Raw genomic sequence first — 16,441 nt, forward strand, 5'->3', positions numbered from 1 at the left:
CCACTTTGGGGGGCCAAGGTGGGAAGATCACCTGAGGTCAGGAGTTTAAGACCAGCCTGGCCAACATGGCGAAACTAAAAAATACAAAAATTAGCCAGGTGTGGTGGCAGGCGCCTGTAATCCCAGCTACTCAGGAGGCTGAGGCAGGGAGAATTGCTTGAACCTGGGAGGCAGAGGTTGCAGTGAACCAAGATCACACCACTGTACTCCAGCCTGACTCCATCTCAAAAAAAAAAAAATTGTCATAGTTGTGATTATTTTATTAACTTCACAGTAGCCAGCTAAACTCCTGAAACCAACCCCCAAAATGTTGATTAACAGCTGACAGAGAATGCCGGTATGCTGCCATGGCACTTATTAGCCCTGTCTTATTCAAATGTTTATCAATCGCTTGAAACATAGCCTAAATGATTATTAAATTTCTAGATGATATAACACTAGACCAAATGACTAAAACACTTCAGTGGTCCCCAACAACACTGGGACCAAAACCAACAGATGAAATTTGATGTGAGTAAAAGGAAGGACCTGCGTTGGATTTCCCTGACATTGCACTTGGCACAGGACAAGCAATTATAGCATCTAAAGGACCCTCTTGTTTGTGAGTTTGGTGTGAGCTAACAGTGTGTGAGTGTCTATAACACATGTGAATTTAGTTTGCCTGACAAGGTTAGCAGTACCCTGAATTTAAAAACAGAAGAATTATGTGGCCAGCCCCAGTTACAATAAGCAAACAAGGCAGCTCTCTCCTCAATAGAGTAGCATCACACGTCTCAGAGACCCCTATGGAGTGGTGGTGGGAACATGCGGACTTGAATTAGATTGCTATCAATCCAATTTTAAACTACTAACGTGTCTATTTCTAACAGCCTCAGGGAATAGGCATTACAAACCATCGCAAAAACTCATTTTTTTTTTTAAAACACATGGCAGCAACCATAATAATAAAACTGCACAAAAGAACCAAAGGAACAAAAAGCAAGAAAGAAGAAAAGGTCAGCATTACAGTGATGTTGATTGGATTGCAATGACCTGGTCATATCCTTGCTTTTGAAACACCAGGTTCTCTAGATCATTTAAAAGGAAACTAATTAATTGCTTCTGATATTTTCTTTCATCTCCAAATCATGTCTCTTTTTTTTTTTTTTTTTTTTTTTTTTTGAGATTTTTGGCTACACATTGCCACTGGGTGGAGCTCAAAGTCCACAAAAGCACCTTGGAACCAGCAAGTAAATAAAAAGCAGCCAGCCACGGACTCATTTTCAGACACATAACATTTAAAATATTTTTTTCTCTTGTATTGATACGTGAAGAAGCACAAACACTGAATGAAAGGAAGTGGCCATCTTTTAGAAAGAAAGAAAGCATCTCTGCAACTGAAAAAAGAAAAAAAAAAAAAACAGCCAGCTCGGAAAGAGATCGCTGAAGTGGTTTTCAGAGATCAATAATGTGCAATCTCCTTTAGCTGAGAGTGAGACTGGAGGCTTACAATCATAACGAATTGAAGTCCTTGCATAGAGAGTTTGTTTTGCTTTATTTTTTTAATCACCTTTTTTTAATTGCACAGAGGCACTTGCAGCTTGGCAGCTTTATTTTGCATAGGTACACTGTGTGAATGTGTGTATATTACGAGTGTAGGTTAAATGCATTCCTGTAAGAAGGCCCAGAGGCTTCCTGTGGGGCCCAGACAGTCCATCTGCTCCAGTAACCATCCCCTTGGGAAAATAAAACATGAAATACCACTAAGACAATCGATTATTACACTGTTTTAGATAAGGCAACTTGTGCTTTCCCCCTTTGCCAAACCCCTGAAAGGAAGAGTTGCAAACCAGAAGAGAAAATAATAATGAGCTTTTCATTACCTCCAGAGCATGAGCTGAAAGGTTCTTTGACAAAGAGAGGAGGGAAATCGGATGTGTCTCAACTGGCTCCAGTTATATTAGCATTTTTCTTTTGTAGCTACACTAGCATTTTTCCAATTTCCAGTTTTCTTTTCTTGTGCTGATAGTACATGCTTAACAAAATTTAATTGAGTTATAACAAAATAGCTAACACTAAAGCACTATTTATTATATGTGAATGCTGGGTATTTTACATCCTCACCCCTTTTAATACAACAGCCCTTTGAGGGAGAGGGAGGAATTATTATCATCTCCATTTTGCAGGTATGGAAAAAAAGCCTCAGCAAAGTTAAGTAACTTGTGCAATGATACACAGCTAGGAAATGGCAATACCTACCTCAGATGCCTTTCTGCACCGAAACTCATTCTCTTCCTTTCCCATCAGCACATTTCACTGAAGTCTCAGGATGTCCTAGTTAAAAATAAACTCAGTCAGAGAGAAGATATTCCGGTTATGACCTACCTTGCTCCCGCCCCATTACCCCCTAGGTCCCACCCAGCAGCATTGTGATCTGAGGAAAAAGGAAGGCAATGCTCTAGCTTCCCAAGGGGATGTTTCACCCAAAATAGGCTTAGCATCCCCTCTCCTCCCAGCAGAGAAGCTCAGCAAAAAGTCTGGATTCTACCATCGCTCTCTAGTTCCATCCCTTGGCAGTCACTGAAGAACAACCCTGGCAGTCACTGAAGAGCACCCCAAATCTTACCACCTGTGAGAGTTTGGGCAGGTGACTTAAACTCCCTTGTGGTTTTTTGTTTTGTTTTGTTTTTTGTTTTTTTGAGACAGAGTCTTGCTGTCGCCCACGCTGGAGTGCAATGGCGCGATCTCTGCTCACTGCAGGCTCCGCCCCCCGGGGTTCACACCACTCTTCTGCCTCAGCCTCCCGAGTAGCTGGAACTACAGGCGCCCGCCACCTCGCCCAGCTAATTTTTTGTATTTTTAGTAGAGACGGGGTTTCACCGTGTTAGCCAGGATGGTCTTGATCTCCTGACCTCGTGATCTGCCCGCCTCGGCCTCCCAAAGTGCTGGGATTACAGGCGTGAGCCACCGCGCCCGGCTGTGTTTTTAAACCTGTGAAATACAAATAATAATACCTTCCTCACAGGTTTCTATGGGAATTAAATGAGTTAAAGTATATAATGCTTTTGATAGTGCCTGGCACTCTCTGCAAGCTAACACGTTGATCATTACCATTATCACTGATGCAATATCGTCAGCTTTGCACCCCACCCTTTTTTTCTTTTACAACATAATGGATTTATATTTAATACAGTATTTCTCATCAGGAGGATGTTACTCAGTTGATATAAAGTGTTTTTCTTTAACATTAAATCTTTTCCATGTCAATGTCTGTAGTGTTTATTTACATTAAATCTTTCCTGCACCTCAGTATTAGATACACTGAATACATTTTTCTAAATGTTTTTTCCCCAGAGATAAAAGTTTCCCTTTTTGGCTATTTGATATCTAAATACAATATTAACTTGGAAGATAAGAAAACAAAAATCAAATCAAAATATGGAGAAAAGACTCCTCAACGATTCAAGAAGTAGTGATTATAACTGAATATTGGTGATTTTCTAGGATTCTGGGCAAGAACTTCCTTCTTCCTATTTCACGTGCTTTGAGAATTCTAAAACTATGAAATATTACTTATGTAAATATCAGCCATCTTACTTCCTTGACCTCCTTTCTAACCAGCAAATACAAATTATAGGCTGCATTTTTCTGTGCATTATTTGTTGTAAAGAAAACTTTTTTTGTTGTTCCCATTTCATGGAAACAATGAAAAATATAAAACTCCCCTATTTACTGATTCCTGGAAACTTTCACCAAAGCTCAGGTTTAGCCTCAACAGCACAAAGCCTTTCAGGGTAAGGCTTGATTCAGTAGGTCCATTTCTCTTTCGTGCATATACCCCCAAGCAAGCAAGAATGTCTGTAACACTGAGAACCACACCTAACAAGAGAGCAATTGCATCACCGGCTTCTACTGCTTCACACAGGCAGCACCAAAACAGTGACATGAGGACTAAGGCAACTGTGCTGAAATTCAGATCATGATGTTGGAATCTTGAGGGCTGAAGGTTCCAAAGAAATGGTATATGTAGAATTCTATCTGACTTGAAATTTTTCCTTCCTGGAGCTCCAGGTGCTGAGACTAACAGGTTCCATGTGACACTGCCTTCCAGGAGGCAGCCATTATAGAAACTCACTTTGCACCCCCTTTTGTAATCACAACCTTCTTATCTCCCCCCTTCTCCACACAGGACCACTGTCTGCCAAGAAAGTATCCTAACCTCAATGTCCTTCCCCTCCAATGAACCTTGCTCCTGGCGACAGGCTACTGCTACTTAAGTGCCACTAGGATTATGATACTCTCCATGCTTAAAAAAAAGAGTCTGGAGTGGTGCCTCATGCCTGTAATACCAGCACTTTGGGAGGCCAAGGTGGGTGGATCACCAGAGGTCAGGAGGTCGAGACCAGCAGGGCCAAAATGGCAAAACCCTGTCTCTACTAAAAATACAAAAAAATATTAGCCGGGCATGGTGGCGGGCCCTGTAATCCCAGCTACTCGGGAAGCCGAGGCAAGGAGAATTGCTTGAACCAGGGAGGCGGAGGTTGCAATGAGTGGGGATCGCACCACTGTACTCCAGCCTGGGCGACAGAGCGAGACTCTGTCTTAAATAAATAAATAAATAAATCGGCCGGGCGCGGTGGCTCACGCCTATAATCCCAGCACTTTGGGAGGCCGAGGTGGGTGGATCACGAGGTCAGGAGATCGAGCCCATCCTGGCTAAAACGGTGAAACCCCGTCTCTACTAAAAATACAAAAAATTAGCCGGGCGAGGTAGCGGGCGCCTGTAGTCCCAGCTACTTGGGAGGCTGAGGCAGGAGAATGGCGTGAACCCCGGGGGGCGGAGCCTGCAGTGAGCCGAGATCGCGCCACTGCACTCCAGCCTGGGGGACAGCGAGACTCCGTCTCGGAAAAAAAAAAAAAAAATTAATAAATAAATAAATCGTGGCTAGATGCTGAAAATATCTAAAAGCTAAAAGTTCTAGATCCTTAGTCCAATATCCAGTGCTTTCCACAGTCTGCTCCCAACCTATCTTTTTTGTGTGTGTGTAAATTATTTTATTTCTTCCATGATGATTTAGAGGGACTATCTTCAAACCAGTACAAATATTTCATAAATAATACCGGGCCAATTTCTAACCAATTGAGTAATTTGTTGCCACCTCACATCTTTCAGCAAGAAATATATTAAATTTGAATAGTAAAGGCATTACACAATGAATAAGGACAGAATTAAAATTTGCTTTAAATATTTCTTTGGGGAAGGGGACATCACACTTCTACTCAATGAAGAGAAACATTTTCACATTCCAGAGGTCTTTTATTTTTCTTAACCCCTATTATGCCATGAATCCAAAGGGAACAGCTTCCAGCAGCTCAGGCTCCTTCCCATTGGTTCTCACAAAGTGTGCTTCTCTGGGTGGAGCAGGCTGGCGCTTCAGTTGAACCCAGGTGCCTTTCTCTTTGGCTTCCTTCTTTTTCTGATCATTTTCCTCCAGGCGTTTCAGGAAGCTATTTCAGTTCTTAGAGTGCTTAATGTGCTCAATATGCACATCAATTCTCTTGGCAAGAATCTTGCCCTTAACTTGTGTGTTTACAGCAATGCCAACAGCATGCTAGGGAACACTGTAGACTCTTCCAGCTTTGGGAACACTTGTGGGGCATTTCTCCCAACCTATCTTTCCAGGCTTTTCCCCAAATTCTCCCAGGTCTTGCTTTATTCCAATCTTCCTGCATATCCATTCCATGCCCTTGTACATACCATTCCACTTGTCTGTATGCCCACCTCCATCTGTCAAAAGTTGACTTATCTCTTCAGACATAGGTCAAATTCTCCTTTCCCTCAGCCTGCAGTCACTGTTTTGAGTAGGAATCTCCACAGCTTTCTTTTTTGACCACTCATTTATTTATCTGTACATATTCACTCATTTTGTTATTCTACCCTTGTTTTTATGTCCTTTTCCTCAGGTAGATCATAAGCAGATTGAAGGCAGGGATTGTCGAAAGGTGTATATTAATTTCTGTTGCTAAAGGTCCTGGACTGGCATAAAGGCTCTGAAGGGATTATTCACCAGAGCAAAGCTGGAAAGAACTCCTCCCCCAGCCTAGCAGGTCTTTGTAACCGTAGTCCTGAGGGTGTGGAAGCTTAAGCAGTTTCTAAGATGAGTGTGAGGTACTCAGTCCTTCCGGACTTCCTGAGGTAGTAAAGTATCGTTGGAGTTGCCAAAAGGAGAAAGTAGAAGCCAGACTGGCACCAAGCAACACCAGATCAATTTTTCCTTCAGGCTCTGGTCAACAAAACACCCCAACAACCTCTTTTTTTGTTTATTGTTTTTTTTTAGACAGGGTCTCACTTTGTCACCCAGGCTTGAGTGCAGTGGTGTGAACATGGGTCATTGCAACCTCAACCTCCTGGGCTCAAGCAATCCTCCCTCCTCAGCCCCAAGAGTAGCTGGAACTATAGGTGTACACCACCAGCCCAGCTAATTTTTGTATTTTTTGCAGAAATAGGGTTTCTCCCTGTTGCCCAGGCTGGTCTCGAACTTCTAGGCTCAAGCAATCCACATACCTCAACCTCCCAAAATGCTAGGATTACAGGTGTGAGCCACCATGCCCTCCTCACTCCAGCCACTCCGAAGGATATAATGGAGACTGCTATTACCAAAAAAATATTAACAATGATCAAGAAAGGACATACAGCACATTTGTAAAATAGTTTTAACATTTCTGAATAAGTAGCTATTCTCTAATTAAGCATCAAAGAACTCTGGCCAAAAAGTCGGTGAAATAAATTGTATACTTGCTCCCATCCATGCCTCTCCCCACAAGTTTGACTTTGATCTTCCCAACACAGATCATTTTGAAGAAAACATAGCAAGGGAGCCCCTGTCTTGGGATGTTTTTTGATACTTCTTAATGCCTGCACTGGTCAAGTCTGGGCAGGCTATACTGCAATCTCAGTGGCTCAATAGAACAGAGGTTAATTTTTCACTCACACTACGTGCCCATTGCAGGTGGGGAGCCCTGCTGCGTGTAGTCCCTTGGGGACCCAGGTTCATGGAGGCACTATTAGCTGAACATCCTCAGTGCCTATGGGAGGCAAAGAGAGCTCATACCAGCCCAGAAGTGAAAAGTCACTTTCACTCACACAGCTCATTGGCCAAAAGTGGTCACATGGTTCTACCTATCTGTAAGAAGGGAAATGTACATGAACCTCTTGGTGAGAGCATTCCTGAATTTATCCAAAACATCTTAGACACACTGTCCTGCATTTCTCCTCTAATGGATACTGGCATCTATTGCTTCTATAAAAGGTGTAGGAAACTCAATAATGTACTTACATTTAAGTCAACACATGGAGAGAATAGATAGTCCAAGCAAATGACTTCAGTATGTTTAATTCCTGGATCAGGAAATTAAATTCTTTCAGAGCCACATTAACATCTATCACTCTGAGTTAAAACTGTCATCTAGGCTTTCTTTGATACTTCTGATTAATGGAATGATTACGGCATATGACTAAGTAGAAAACCTTCTCTTTATTTTGAGTAAAGAATACACAGACAATAAACACTTGAATTTGTTTTGGCCAAGAGAAAGATTAAAGACAACATTTTCATTGTGCTGTAGCTTCATGGAGTTGTTTTTTGTGCTGGTGATGATTTTTATTGCCTTTGTCCTATAGAAGAGATTGTACACTGATAAGAACCCCATAACCAGCTTCCCTCGCATAAAAATGTGAAGTGACATAACAAATGAATCTATCAGGAAATTCCTCTAATTTAAGTAAAGGCAAAACTCCAGAGACTAAAGACAATAATCATCGTTGCTTCTTTTTGCTGATGCTTAGTTCAAGATGTTTATTCAAGAGAGTTAAAGGGAAAAGAAATGCAAAATACAGGATTTTCAGGCAGTGCTTCAAAATTAAGACCTTAGGGAAAGCAATTTCAAAAGCAAAAATAGATGTCACCAGTCCCCATTCTTATTTGAGATCTTGTGCCAAATTAAATAGGGCTTTGATAATCATCTGGCACAGCAGTTCTCAATCAGTGACGCACATTAGAAGCAACTGTGGAGTTTTAAAGTATACATAAACTTGGGCTCAAGCACCGGGATTCTAATTCACTGGGTCTAAGGTTCAGCACAACATCTGTCATGTTTAAAGTCTTGGATAAGTATATGATTTTTTTTTAATTAGGAAGAACATATCTGAAGTTAAGACCTCTCTATTCCCTAAAGGAACGGCAAATTCTACCTTCTATTCTCCAGTTGAATTTGGAATCACTGTGTAGCCTCCATTTATCCATATGGAAAAGATGAGTCAGGCCACCAAGTTCCCACCACCACAGAAAGAGTCACTATCAGAGCTGAAATGACATCAAGGATTTTCTTTCTTTTCTTTTTTTTTGAGACAGAGTCTCACTCACTCTGTAGCCCAGGCTGGAGTGCAGTAGTGTAATCACAGCTCACTCCAACCTCCGCCTCCCTCCTCTGCCTCCTGAGTAGCTGGGGCTACAGGCACATGCCACCATTCCTGGATAACTTTTGTACATTTTTTTGTAGAGACAGGGTTTCACCATGTTGCCCAGACTGGTCTCAAACTCCTGGGCTCAAGTGATCCGGCTGCCTTGGCCTCCCAAACTGGGATTTTCTTAACCAGTAATTGGTCCCCATTATTTGCAGCCAAGTATTATAATTATAATCATTAAATCCTGCTTATCAAAGTTACTTTTAGAACTATTTGTGGTCATTCTGTGGCTATGAACAGACTGTCAGTGTGTTCCTGGACCAAACTGAGGGTCGAGCTGCTATTTTTCGCAGCCCAATAACGAGATGCAGATGAACTGCGGAGGAAGAGAGTTTTTATTTCTGTAACCAACTACAGAGACAAGGCCTGGAAATTATCGTCAGACCAACTCAAAATTACAAAGTTTTCCAGAGCTGATATACCTTCTAAGCTATATGTCTACATGTAAGTATACATTCATCTAAAGACATACGTGATTAACTTCTTTTAATCTATAACTAAGGTCTGAGTTCTGAAGACCTTTCTCTGAAGCCTCAGTAAATTTACTTAATCTAAATGGGTCCAGGTGCTGGGGTGATTACCCTTATCTTGTCTCCTGCTAAATCACAGAGGTTTGAGGAGTTCCTTCAGACCCCCAATAAACTTGTTTGTGGAGGCCTGGGGAGTTTCTTCAGACCCACAATAAAACTTGTTTAACCCTAAATGGGTCCTAGTAAGAATTCCTTCATTATTTGGTCATGCTTTGAGCCCAGGAAAGGCCTAGGCAAAACTCTTCATGGGCTTTTGTTACATCCCAGCCTTTGTATAAGGGCGCTGGCTTTTAATATTTAACTTAACCACTCAGTCAGTGCTGAAACAGCTGTTAGTGAGGCCTGGCCTGCCACAAGTGTGAGGCGGTAGAACAGTGGCATTTCCTTTCTCTTTGTAGTTGGGATAAAAGCTATGTGAAAATCCTATGTAACCTACCTCTGCCTGCGCTCACACATTCAAGCCACACCAGCTGGCTTTTTCTCACTCAGCATGTCAAGTGGCCTCTAGATGGATTGGGCCTAAACAGACAGGAACATGGCCCCTGGCATGGAGCAGGCACTGGGGTGGGGACCCAGCTGGGGCCTGGGAGCAGTCCAATCTGGCTGGAAGAACATGTCCTCTACTCAGGGGAGGCTGGTCAGCATTAGGGAAGTCCACCATGGAGTAACAATGAATGGGGTAACATGATCACCAAGAATTCAGAGGCAGTTGAAATCTGGAAATCCACCAAGAGCTAGACTTTCTTCATCTGGAAAGGCATTGAATTAGGCCTATGCCTGCTTCTGAGTCTTCTTGAAACTAAGTAAAAGAGCAAAAAGCTGATTTGCACAAGATTCATTTTCTGCTCTAATAAGCATAGAAAATTATGTTAGATAAATGTTTAATGAGACTGAAAGTCAAGGAAGAATATGTCACAGGAGACTTTGATTAAGGAACATATAAGTAGCTTAATTGGCTTTCTTTACTGATTTTTTAAAAATAAAAACAGGGGCCGGGTGCGGTGACTCACACCTATAATCTCAGCACTTTGGGAGGCGAAGGAGGGCGGGTCAAGAGATCGAGACCATCCTGGCCAAAATGGTGAAACCCTGTCTCCACTAAAAATACAAAACTTAGCTGGGCGTGGTGGCACGGGCCTGCAGTCCCAGCTACTTGGGAGGCTGAGCCAGGAAAATCACTTGAACCCAGGAGGCGGAGGTTGCAGTAAGCCGAGTTCACACCACTGCACTCCAGCCTGGCGACAGAGCGAGACTCCATTTCAAAAAAAAACAATAGTAACAGAGATAATTATATTACTAACCTCCTTACATAGACTGACAGCGAATCTTTCCTTAGAGTGGCACACCAGCCCCTTTGTCACCTGGGCCTCACGTCTTGATTTAGCCATGACTCCCACAGTTCCCAGCCCACAGCACTGAACCCCTGTGCAGAGTCCTAGACTACTTCCTCCCTCACTCCATGCCCCTGAGCTGTTCCATCTCACTGGAATGTCCTTGGTTCTCCTTTTCAACCTTGTGAAATCATGTAAACAGGTCAAAGCCCAGCGTAGACATTTCCACTTCCAGAAAGTGGTCCCTGTCCCAACCTCCTACTGCAGGCAGAGCTGATTCCCCCATCTCTGCACTTTATGCCTGTACACCTCAGGACATTCTCATGGGCAGCCAAGATTGAGAATCATTGTCTTAGAACCAGCATCTATCAAGCCGGGGATGATGGCTCACACCTATAATCCCAGCATTTTGGGAGTCCAAGGTGGGTGGATCGCCTCGAGTTCAGGAGCTCAAGACCACCTTGGACAACATGTCAAAACGCCATCTCCACAAAAAATGCAATTAGCCAGGCATGGTAGGTCTCAGCTATTCAGGAGGCTGAAGTAGGAGGGCGGCTTGATCCCGGGAGGTTGAGGTTGCAGTGAGCTGAGATTGTACCACTGCACTCTAGCCTGGGTGACAGAGTGAGACCCTATCTTAAAAGAAAAAAAAATTTAAAAACCTAGTATCTATTAAATACTTATTTGAAACAACATGAACAGTATGATCACTTTGATCTGTACATTTATCCTGCTGTATGTATATATGCATTAAAATGTCTGATTATGGGCCAGGTACGGTGGCTCACGCCTGCAATCCCAGTACTTTGGGAGGCCAAGGCAGGCAGATCACATGAGGCCAGGAGTTCCAGTCCAGCCTAGCCAAGGTGGCAAAACCCTGTCTCTACTAAAAGCACAAAAAATTATCAGGGCGTGGTGGCACGTGCCTATTGTCCCACTACTTGGGAGGCTGAGGCAGGAGAAATGCTTGAACCCAGAGGGCTGAGGTTGCAGTGAGCCAAGATCGCACCACTGCACTCCAGCCTGGGCAACAGAGCACTCTGTTGTTAAAAAAAAAAAACAAAAACATGATTATGATTATCATTTCTGAGTGATGGCATTATGGGTAATTTTTTATACTGAATTTTGTACTTTTCTGTATTACCAGAATTTTTTAATGAGAATGTTTTAATGAAATGAATGGTCATTTTAAAAGAAGCCTTCTCTGTCTTATCCAAAAATGTCTACCCATCCTACCCCATTACTCTCTATTTTTATGTGCTATTGGGTTTTTTATATAGCCCTTGCCACAATTTTTAGTTATATATTTATCTATTAATTTGTTTGCTTGTTTATTTTCTGTCTTTGCCTCTTGACTATAAACTCATGAAGGGGAGGACTATATTATTTTATTCACCAACATATATCCAATACCTACCACAGTGCCTGGCACAGAGCAGATACTCCAAAATATTTGTTGCTTAATGAATAGGTGGACAAATTAATATGTGGTATAATAGAAGGAAGTTCGACAAGCATTGGGGAAAAAAGGAGAGAATATATAATTCTGTTAGAAGAAATCTAAGAAGGCATCACAAAGAAGGAGTCGCATGAACTGAGTCTTGAACAATTAATAGATTTCCCCATGCAGTGAAGAGGGAGAGCTTTGTAGGCAATGAGAACACCCAGTCCAGAAGTGCAGGAGATATGAAGGCATACATATGTTTCTGAGACAAAAGTTGGGTATGGCCAGAAGGTAGATAGAGTGATATGTGTACATGAGGCTGCAGAGATAGGTTGGAGCCAATTGTGTAGAGCCTTGTGATTTGGCAAACAAATGGATCAGTAATCTTCATAAAAGGACTCAATACAGCAGAGTAAGGAATTCAGAAATCAGATTAAAAGGATTTTTATTACCTTTTTATTTTGAAGTAATTTTAGGCTTGCAGAAAAGTAGCAAAAATAGAGAGATCAAATATACCCGTCACTCATTTTCCCTAATGATAATATTTTGCATAACCAAAGTACAATTATCAAAACCAAGAGATATACTGGTACAATACTATTAACTAAAATATAGATTTTAGGCCAGGCGCAGTGGCTCACGCCTATAATCCCAGCACTTTGGGAGGCCAAAGTGAGCAGATCACTTCAGGTCAGGAGTTTGAGACCAGCCTGGCCCACGTGGTGAAATACGGTCTCTACTAAAAATACAAAAAGTTAGCTGGGTTTGGTGGCACACACCTGTAATTCCACCTGCTTGGGAGGCTGAGGTGGGAGCATCGCTTGAACCCAGGAGGGGGAGGTTGCAGTGAGCCGAGATCAGGTCACCGCACTGTAGCGTGGGTGACAGAATGAGACCCTGTCTTGAAAAATAAGTAAATAAACATAAATAAAAAATACAGATTTTATGTAAATTTCATCAGTTTGCCACTAATATTCTTTTTCTGTTCTGGGATCCAATCCAAGAATTTCACTTTGCATTACTTGTCATGTCTCCTTAGTCACCTCTCATCTGTGATAGCAACTGATCTTACCCTGTCTTTAATGAAACTTGACATTTCTTAAGAGTACCGGCCAGTTATTTTGTAGATTTTTCCTCAATTTGTTTGTCTGATGCTTTTTCATAATTAGATTGAGTGCATGCATTTTCAGCCCTTCTCAGAGCATGGCTCCGGGGGGGGGGGGTCTTGTGATGTTGGTATCCAACATTATTGCTGGTGATGTTAACCTTAGTCGCTGTGTTAGCCAGCTTTCCCCACTGTAACGTTGTAATTTTTCTCTTTGTAATGAATATGTATCTTAGAGTAGATGCTTTTTTTTTTTTTTTTTTTTTTTTTTTGAGACGGAGTCTCGCTCTGTCGCCCAGGCTGGAGTGCAGTGGCGCAATCTCGGCTCACTGCAGGCTCCGCCTCCCGGGTTCACGCCATTCTCCTGCCTCAGCCTCTCCGAGTAGCTGGGACTACAGGCGCCCGCCACCACGCCCGGCTAATTTTTTGTATTTTTAGTAGAGACGGGGTTTCACCGTGGTCTCGATCTCCTGACCTCGTGATCCGCCCGCCTCGGCCTCCCAAAGTGCTGGGATTACAAGCGTGAGCCACCGCGCCCGGCCCGAGTAGATGCTTTTTTTTTTGAGACAGATTCTCACTTTGTCACCCAGGCTGGAGTGCAGTGGCACAATCTCAGCTCACAGCAGCCTCAACTTCTGGGGGTCAAGCAATCCTCCTGCCTCAGCCCCCACAAGTAGCTGGACTACAGGGGCCTGCCACCACGCCCAGCTAATGTTTTTGTACTTTTTAAAGAGACAGGGTTTTGCCATGTTGCCCAGGCTGATCTCAAACTCCTGAGCTCAAGTGATCTGCCCACCTCAGCCTTTCAAAGTGCTATGATTACAGGCGTGAGCCAGTGCATCCAGCCTTAAAAATAAATGTGATTATATATACTTAAGGCATATAACGTAATGTTATGGGATACATATAGATAGTAAAATGGTTACTATGTAAGTGCATATAAATATATTTGTGTTCACTAATGTGAAACAATAAAGACAGCAAGCCAAATGAAGATAATGTTAATGGCATTTCACACATCTTAAATTAGTAATAACAGGTTACTGTATAATTAATTCCATTTTCCATCCTTTGCTTGCTAAATGTTTTTCAGGATCTCCCTTTCCTGAATATTCATTAGATGCTTTACTGTGTGTCTTGCTTTATTGCAGATGGCAACCAAACACAAAGAGGTTTTCTGGGTTTTTTAATTTTTGTTTTGTTGGAGTTTTTTTGTATATCTATATCTAGTCCCCTAGCCAACTGTTTTTAAACCTTTTATGTCCTAGCACAGAGAAAAAAGTAGGATGAACTAAAAGGTGTTTGTGGATGTCCATATGGGGCTTGGTTAAAAAAAAAATACAGTTGTGAGAAAAATACAGGGTATCAAATTTGAATGAAACCCAAATAAAATATTTTCAGATATTTCAATTTGAAATTTGAGCTTACGTATTTAACCTAAATGTTTGTCCTTTCCTTGCATTGACAAATGTATTATTGAAATTCTTATAATAATCTGAAAGAATTTTGGAATTTAGCTTTAGCTTATCAAATACGTCTTGCCAAGTGCACAAGTATTACAGCTGTCACCCCACAGGTAGTTGGATGTCGCTAAAAGGGCACATCAGGAGCAAATGAACAGGAGGATCCCATAAGCATGAAGACAAATGTGCCCTGTCATCTGGACCCATTCTGCCCAGCATCACTCCCAGCCTCACCCACTGACTCTTCCAGAAGCTCCATGGACCACTTGTCCACAAGGGGCAGCAGTGAGTTCTGCAGCGGACTGAAGAAATCCATAGCTAGCAGTGAGGGAGGGCTTCTCTTTGGCCACGCTCAGTTTCCCAGCGCTGTGGCCAGCCCTTGAGTCTTCAGCTTCAGGAATCACGGAGCCTACCCCAGAGCCCTCAGAGCCCACCCTGCCCATGTAAACAGTGAATGCATCTCTGATGTTATCACTGTCTTCCATATCAGAGCGTGTCGCACAGAAACATAGTCACTAGAATAACTGTGGTGGTAACCATGATTTAGTTTAGATAGTAAATTATCTCCCTAAAACCCAAGGTTAAGACTTTAGTTCCTCCAACCATAATTTCAACCCAAGCGCCTGCCAGCAACCCTTTATAAACACAGCCTGTCCCACTTCCTCCATCTTCACAAAGATGGGGTACATTTCTAGGTTAAGCCCGGGTTTCCTTTCTTCCTCTTCCTTTATCCCTCTGAAGCCATCTTGGGCAAACCACTACTTCTGCCCTGGAGTTCATCTCCATTTCCTAGGCCTAGTCCTAATGCTGGCCTTGTCCAGTTATCCTCAACATGAGTTGCAACTGGGAAAAAGGTATATAGAAGTAAATTTGTACTGAAATTCTACTTGCTATCAACTTAACTAAGAATCAATTACTGTTAACAGACAATTTACAGCTAAATAAGTGACTATAATTCAAACACACTTTCTGATCAATAGCATTTGGAGAAAATTGATACAGTTTAGTGCTTTTACTTTACTATTCTACTTTCTGCTAACATCCCGTTAATGGAAATGGTTTTTAAACAATAGAATGTCTTTGTTGAACACTCGCTTACAAATTTTCGATAATGTGCCAAGCTTCTGGCTGCTTCTTCGGAGACTCCTCTCCTGACCCTCCTTCCCTCCTTCTTTTTCTCAAAGCCTCAGCTTTCAAGTCCTAGAGATGAGTGAGCCCTGGGAGTCACATTCAATAGAAAAGTATATACTTTTCAGAGTATATGCTTTTCTGGAGTTCGGAAGGGAAATTCATTTTTAAAATCCAATAGTTATTTTCTTTTTCTGTCTCTCATTTCGAAGTTTGATGCAATAATTAACTTCTCTCTTTGTTCTGAGGGAACTCAGATCCAGCTTCAGTTCCTTGTGAAAACAGCATTTAAAATTTGCAATTCCTCACGCTACCCAGTTTTGCATAGAAGAATATGGATATCCTAGTCGGCTTTCAGAACACAGAAATCTCTTCATGTTTCTCCTCCTGAGGGATAGTATAGCTTTGAGATATGAATTAAGTTTCAAAAGACAAGAACTGAAGAAGTCGTTGAGTAAAGGAAGAAGAGCTATAAGGGTGAAGCTGAAGCCCAAGCTTCCAGACAAAGCATTAGTAGACAATTCACAGACCAAATATCAGATCTTTTAATAGAATGGCTTTTCAACCTGGGCAAATCTCCAGGAGAGTTTTCTGTTAGTGTCCAGGGGGAAATAGGTTCTTTGTAGATAAAGTGAAAACGTCATAGATTTGGAAAGAAGTTGGAATTAGAAGGAAGCAGCACAGAAATGGAGATGCTCACTTTTCCTATACACATTCTTTGTTCCTATACAACCAAAGCTTTGTACTTCTGTTTATCCAATTGTCAAATGAAGATGGTGCCACATGTTCCAACTCTCAGTCTGGAAGAGGCTAAGTGAAAATCATTGATGCATTAGACATGGGAAGTTCTAAGAAAGTAGAAGAGCTGTATTACTGTCAGGCAGTTTGATGTTGTTTAACTTTTTGTCAAGTAAGTCAACCTCTCTGGTCTTACTGA

At 42.0% G+C, this 16,441-nt stretch overlaps 1 protein-coding gene across 1 annotated transcript; it reads right to left on the minus strand.

Moving 5' to 3' along the window:
• Nucleotides 1-3,333: 3,333 nt before the first annotated feature.
• On the minus strand, nucleotides 3,334-8,726 carry LOC131381721 (small integral membrane protein 30). The gene is made up of 2 exons (XM_058430260.1): nucleotides 8,705-8,726; nucleotides 3,334-3,939 (listed from the first exon to the last, which is right to left on the minus strand). Exons 1-2 carry the CDS (start codon nucleotides 8,724-8,726, stop codon nucleotides 3,674-3,676), a joined length of 288 nt encoding a protein of 95 aa, XP_058286243.1. The 3' UTR covers nucleotides 3,334-3,673.
• Nucleotides 8,727-16,441: the final 7,715 nt, after the last annotated feature.

The sequence above is a fragment of the Hylobates moloch genome, unplaced genomic scaffold (assembly GCF_009828535.3).
Source record: "Hylobates moloch isolate HMO894 unplaced genomic scaffold, HMol_V3 SCAFFOLD_2, whole genome shotgun sequence".
NCBI lineage: Eukaryota > Metazoa > Chordata > Mammalia > Primates > Hylobatidae > Hylobates > Hylobates moloch.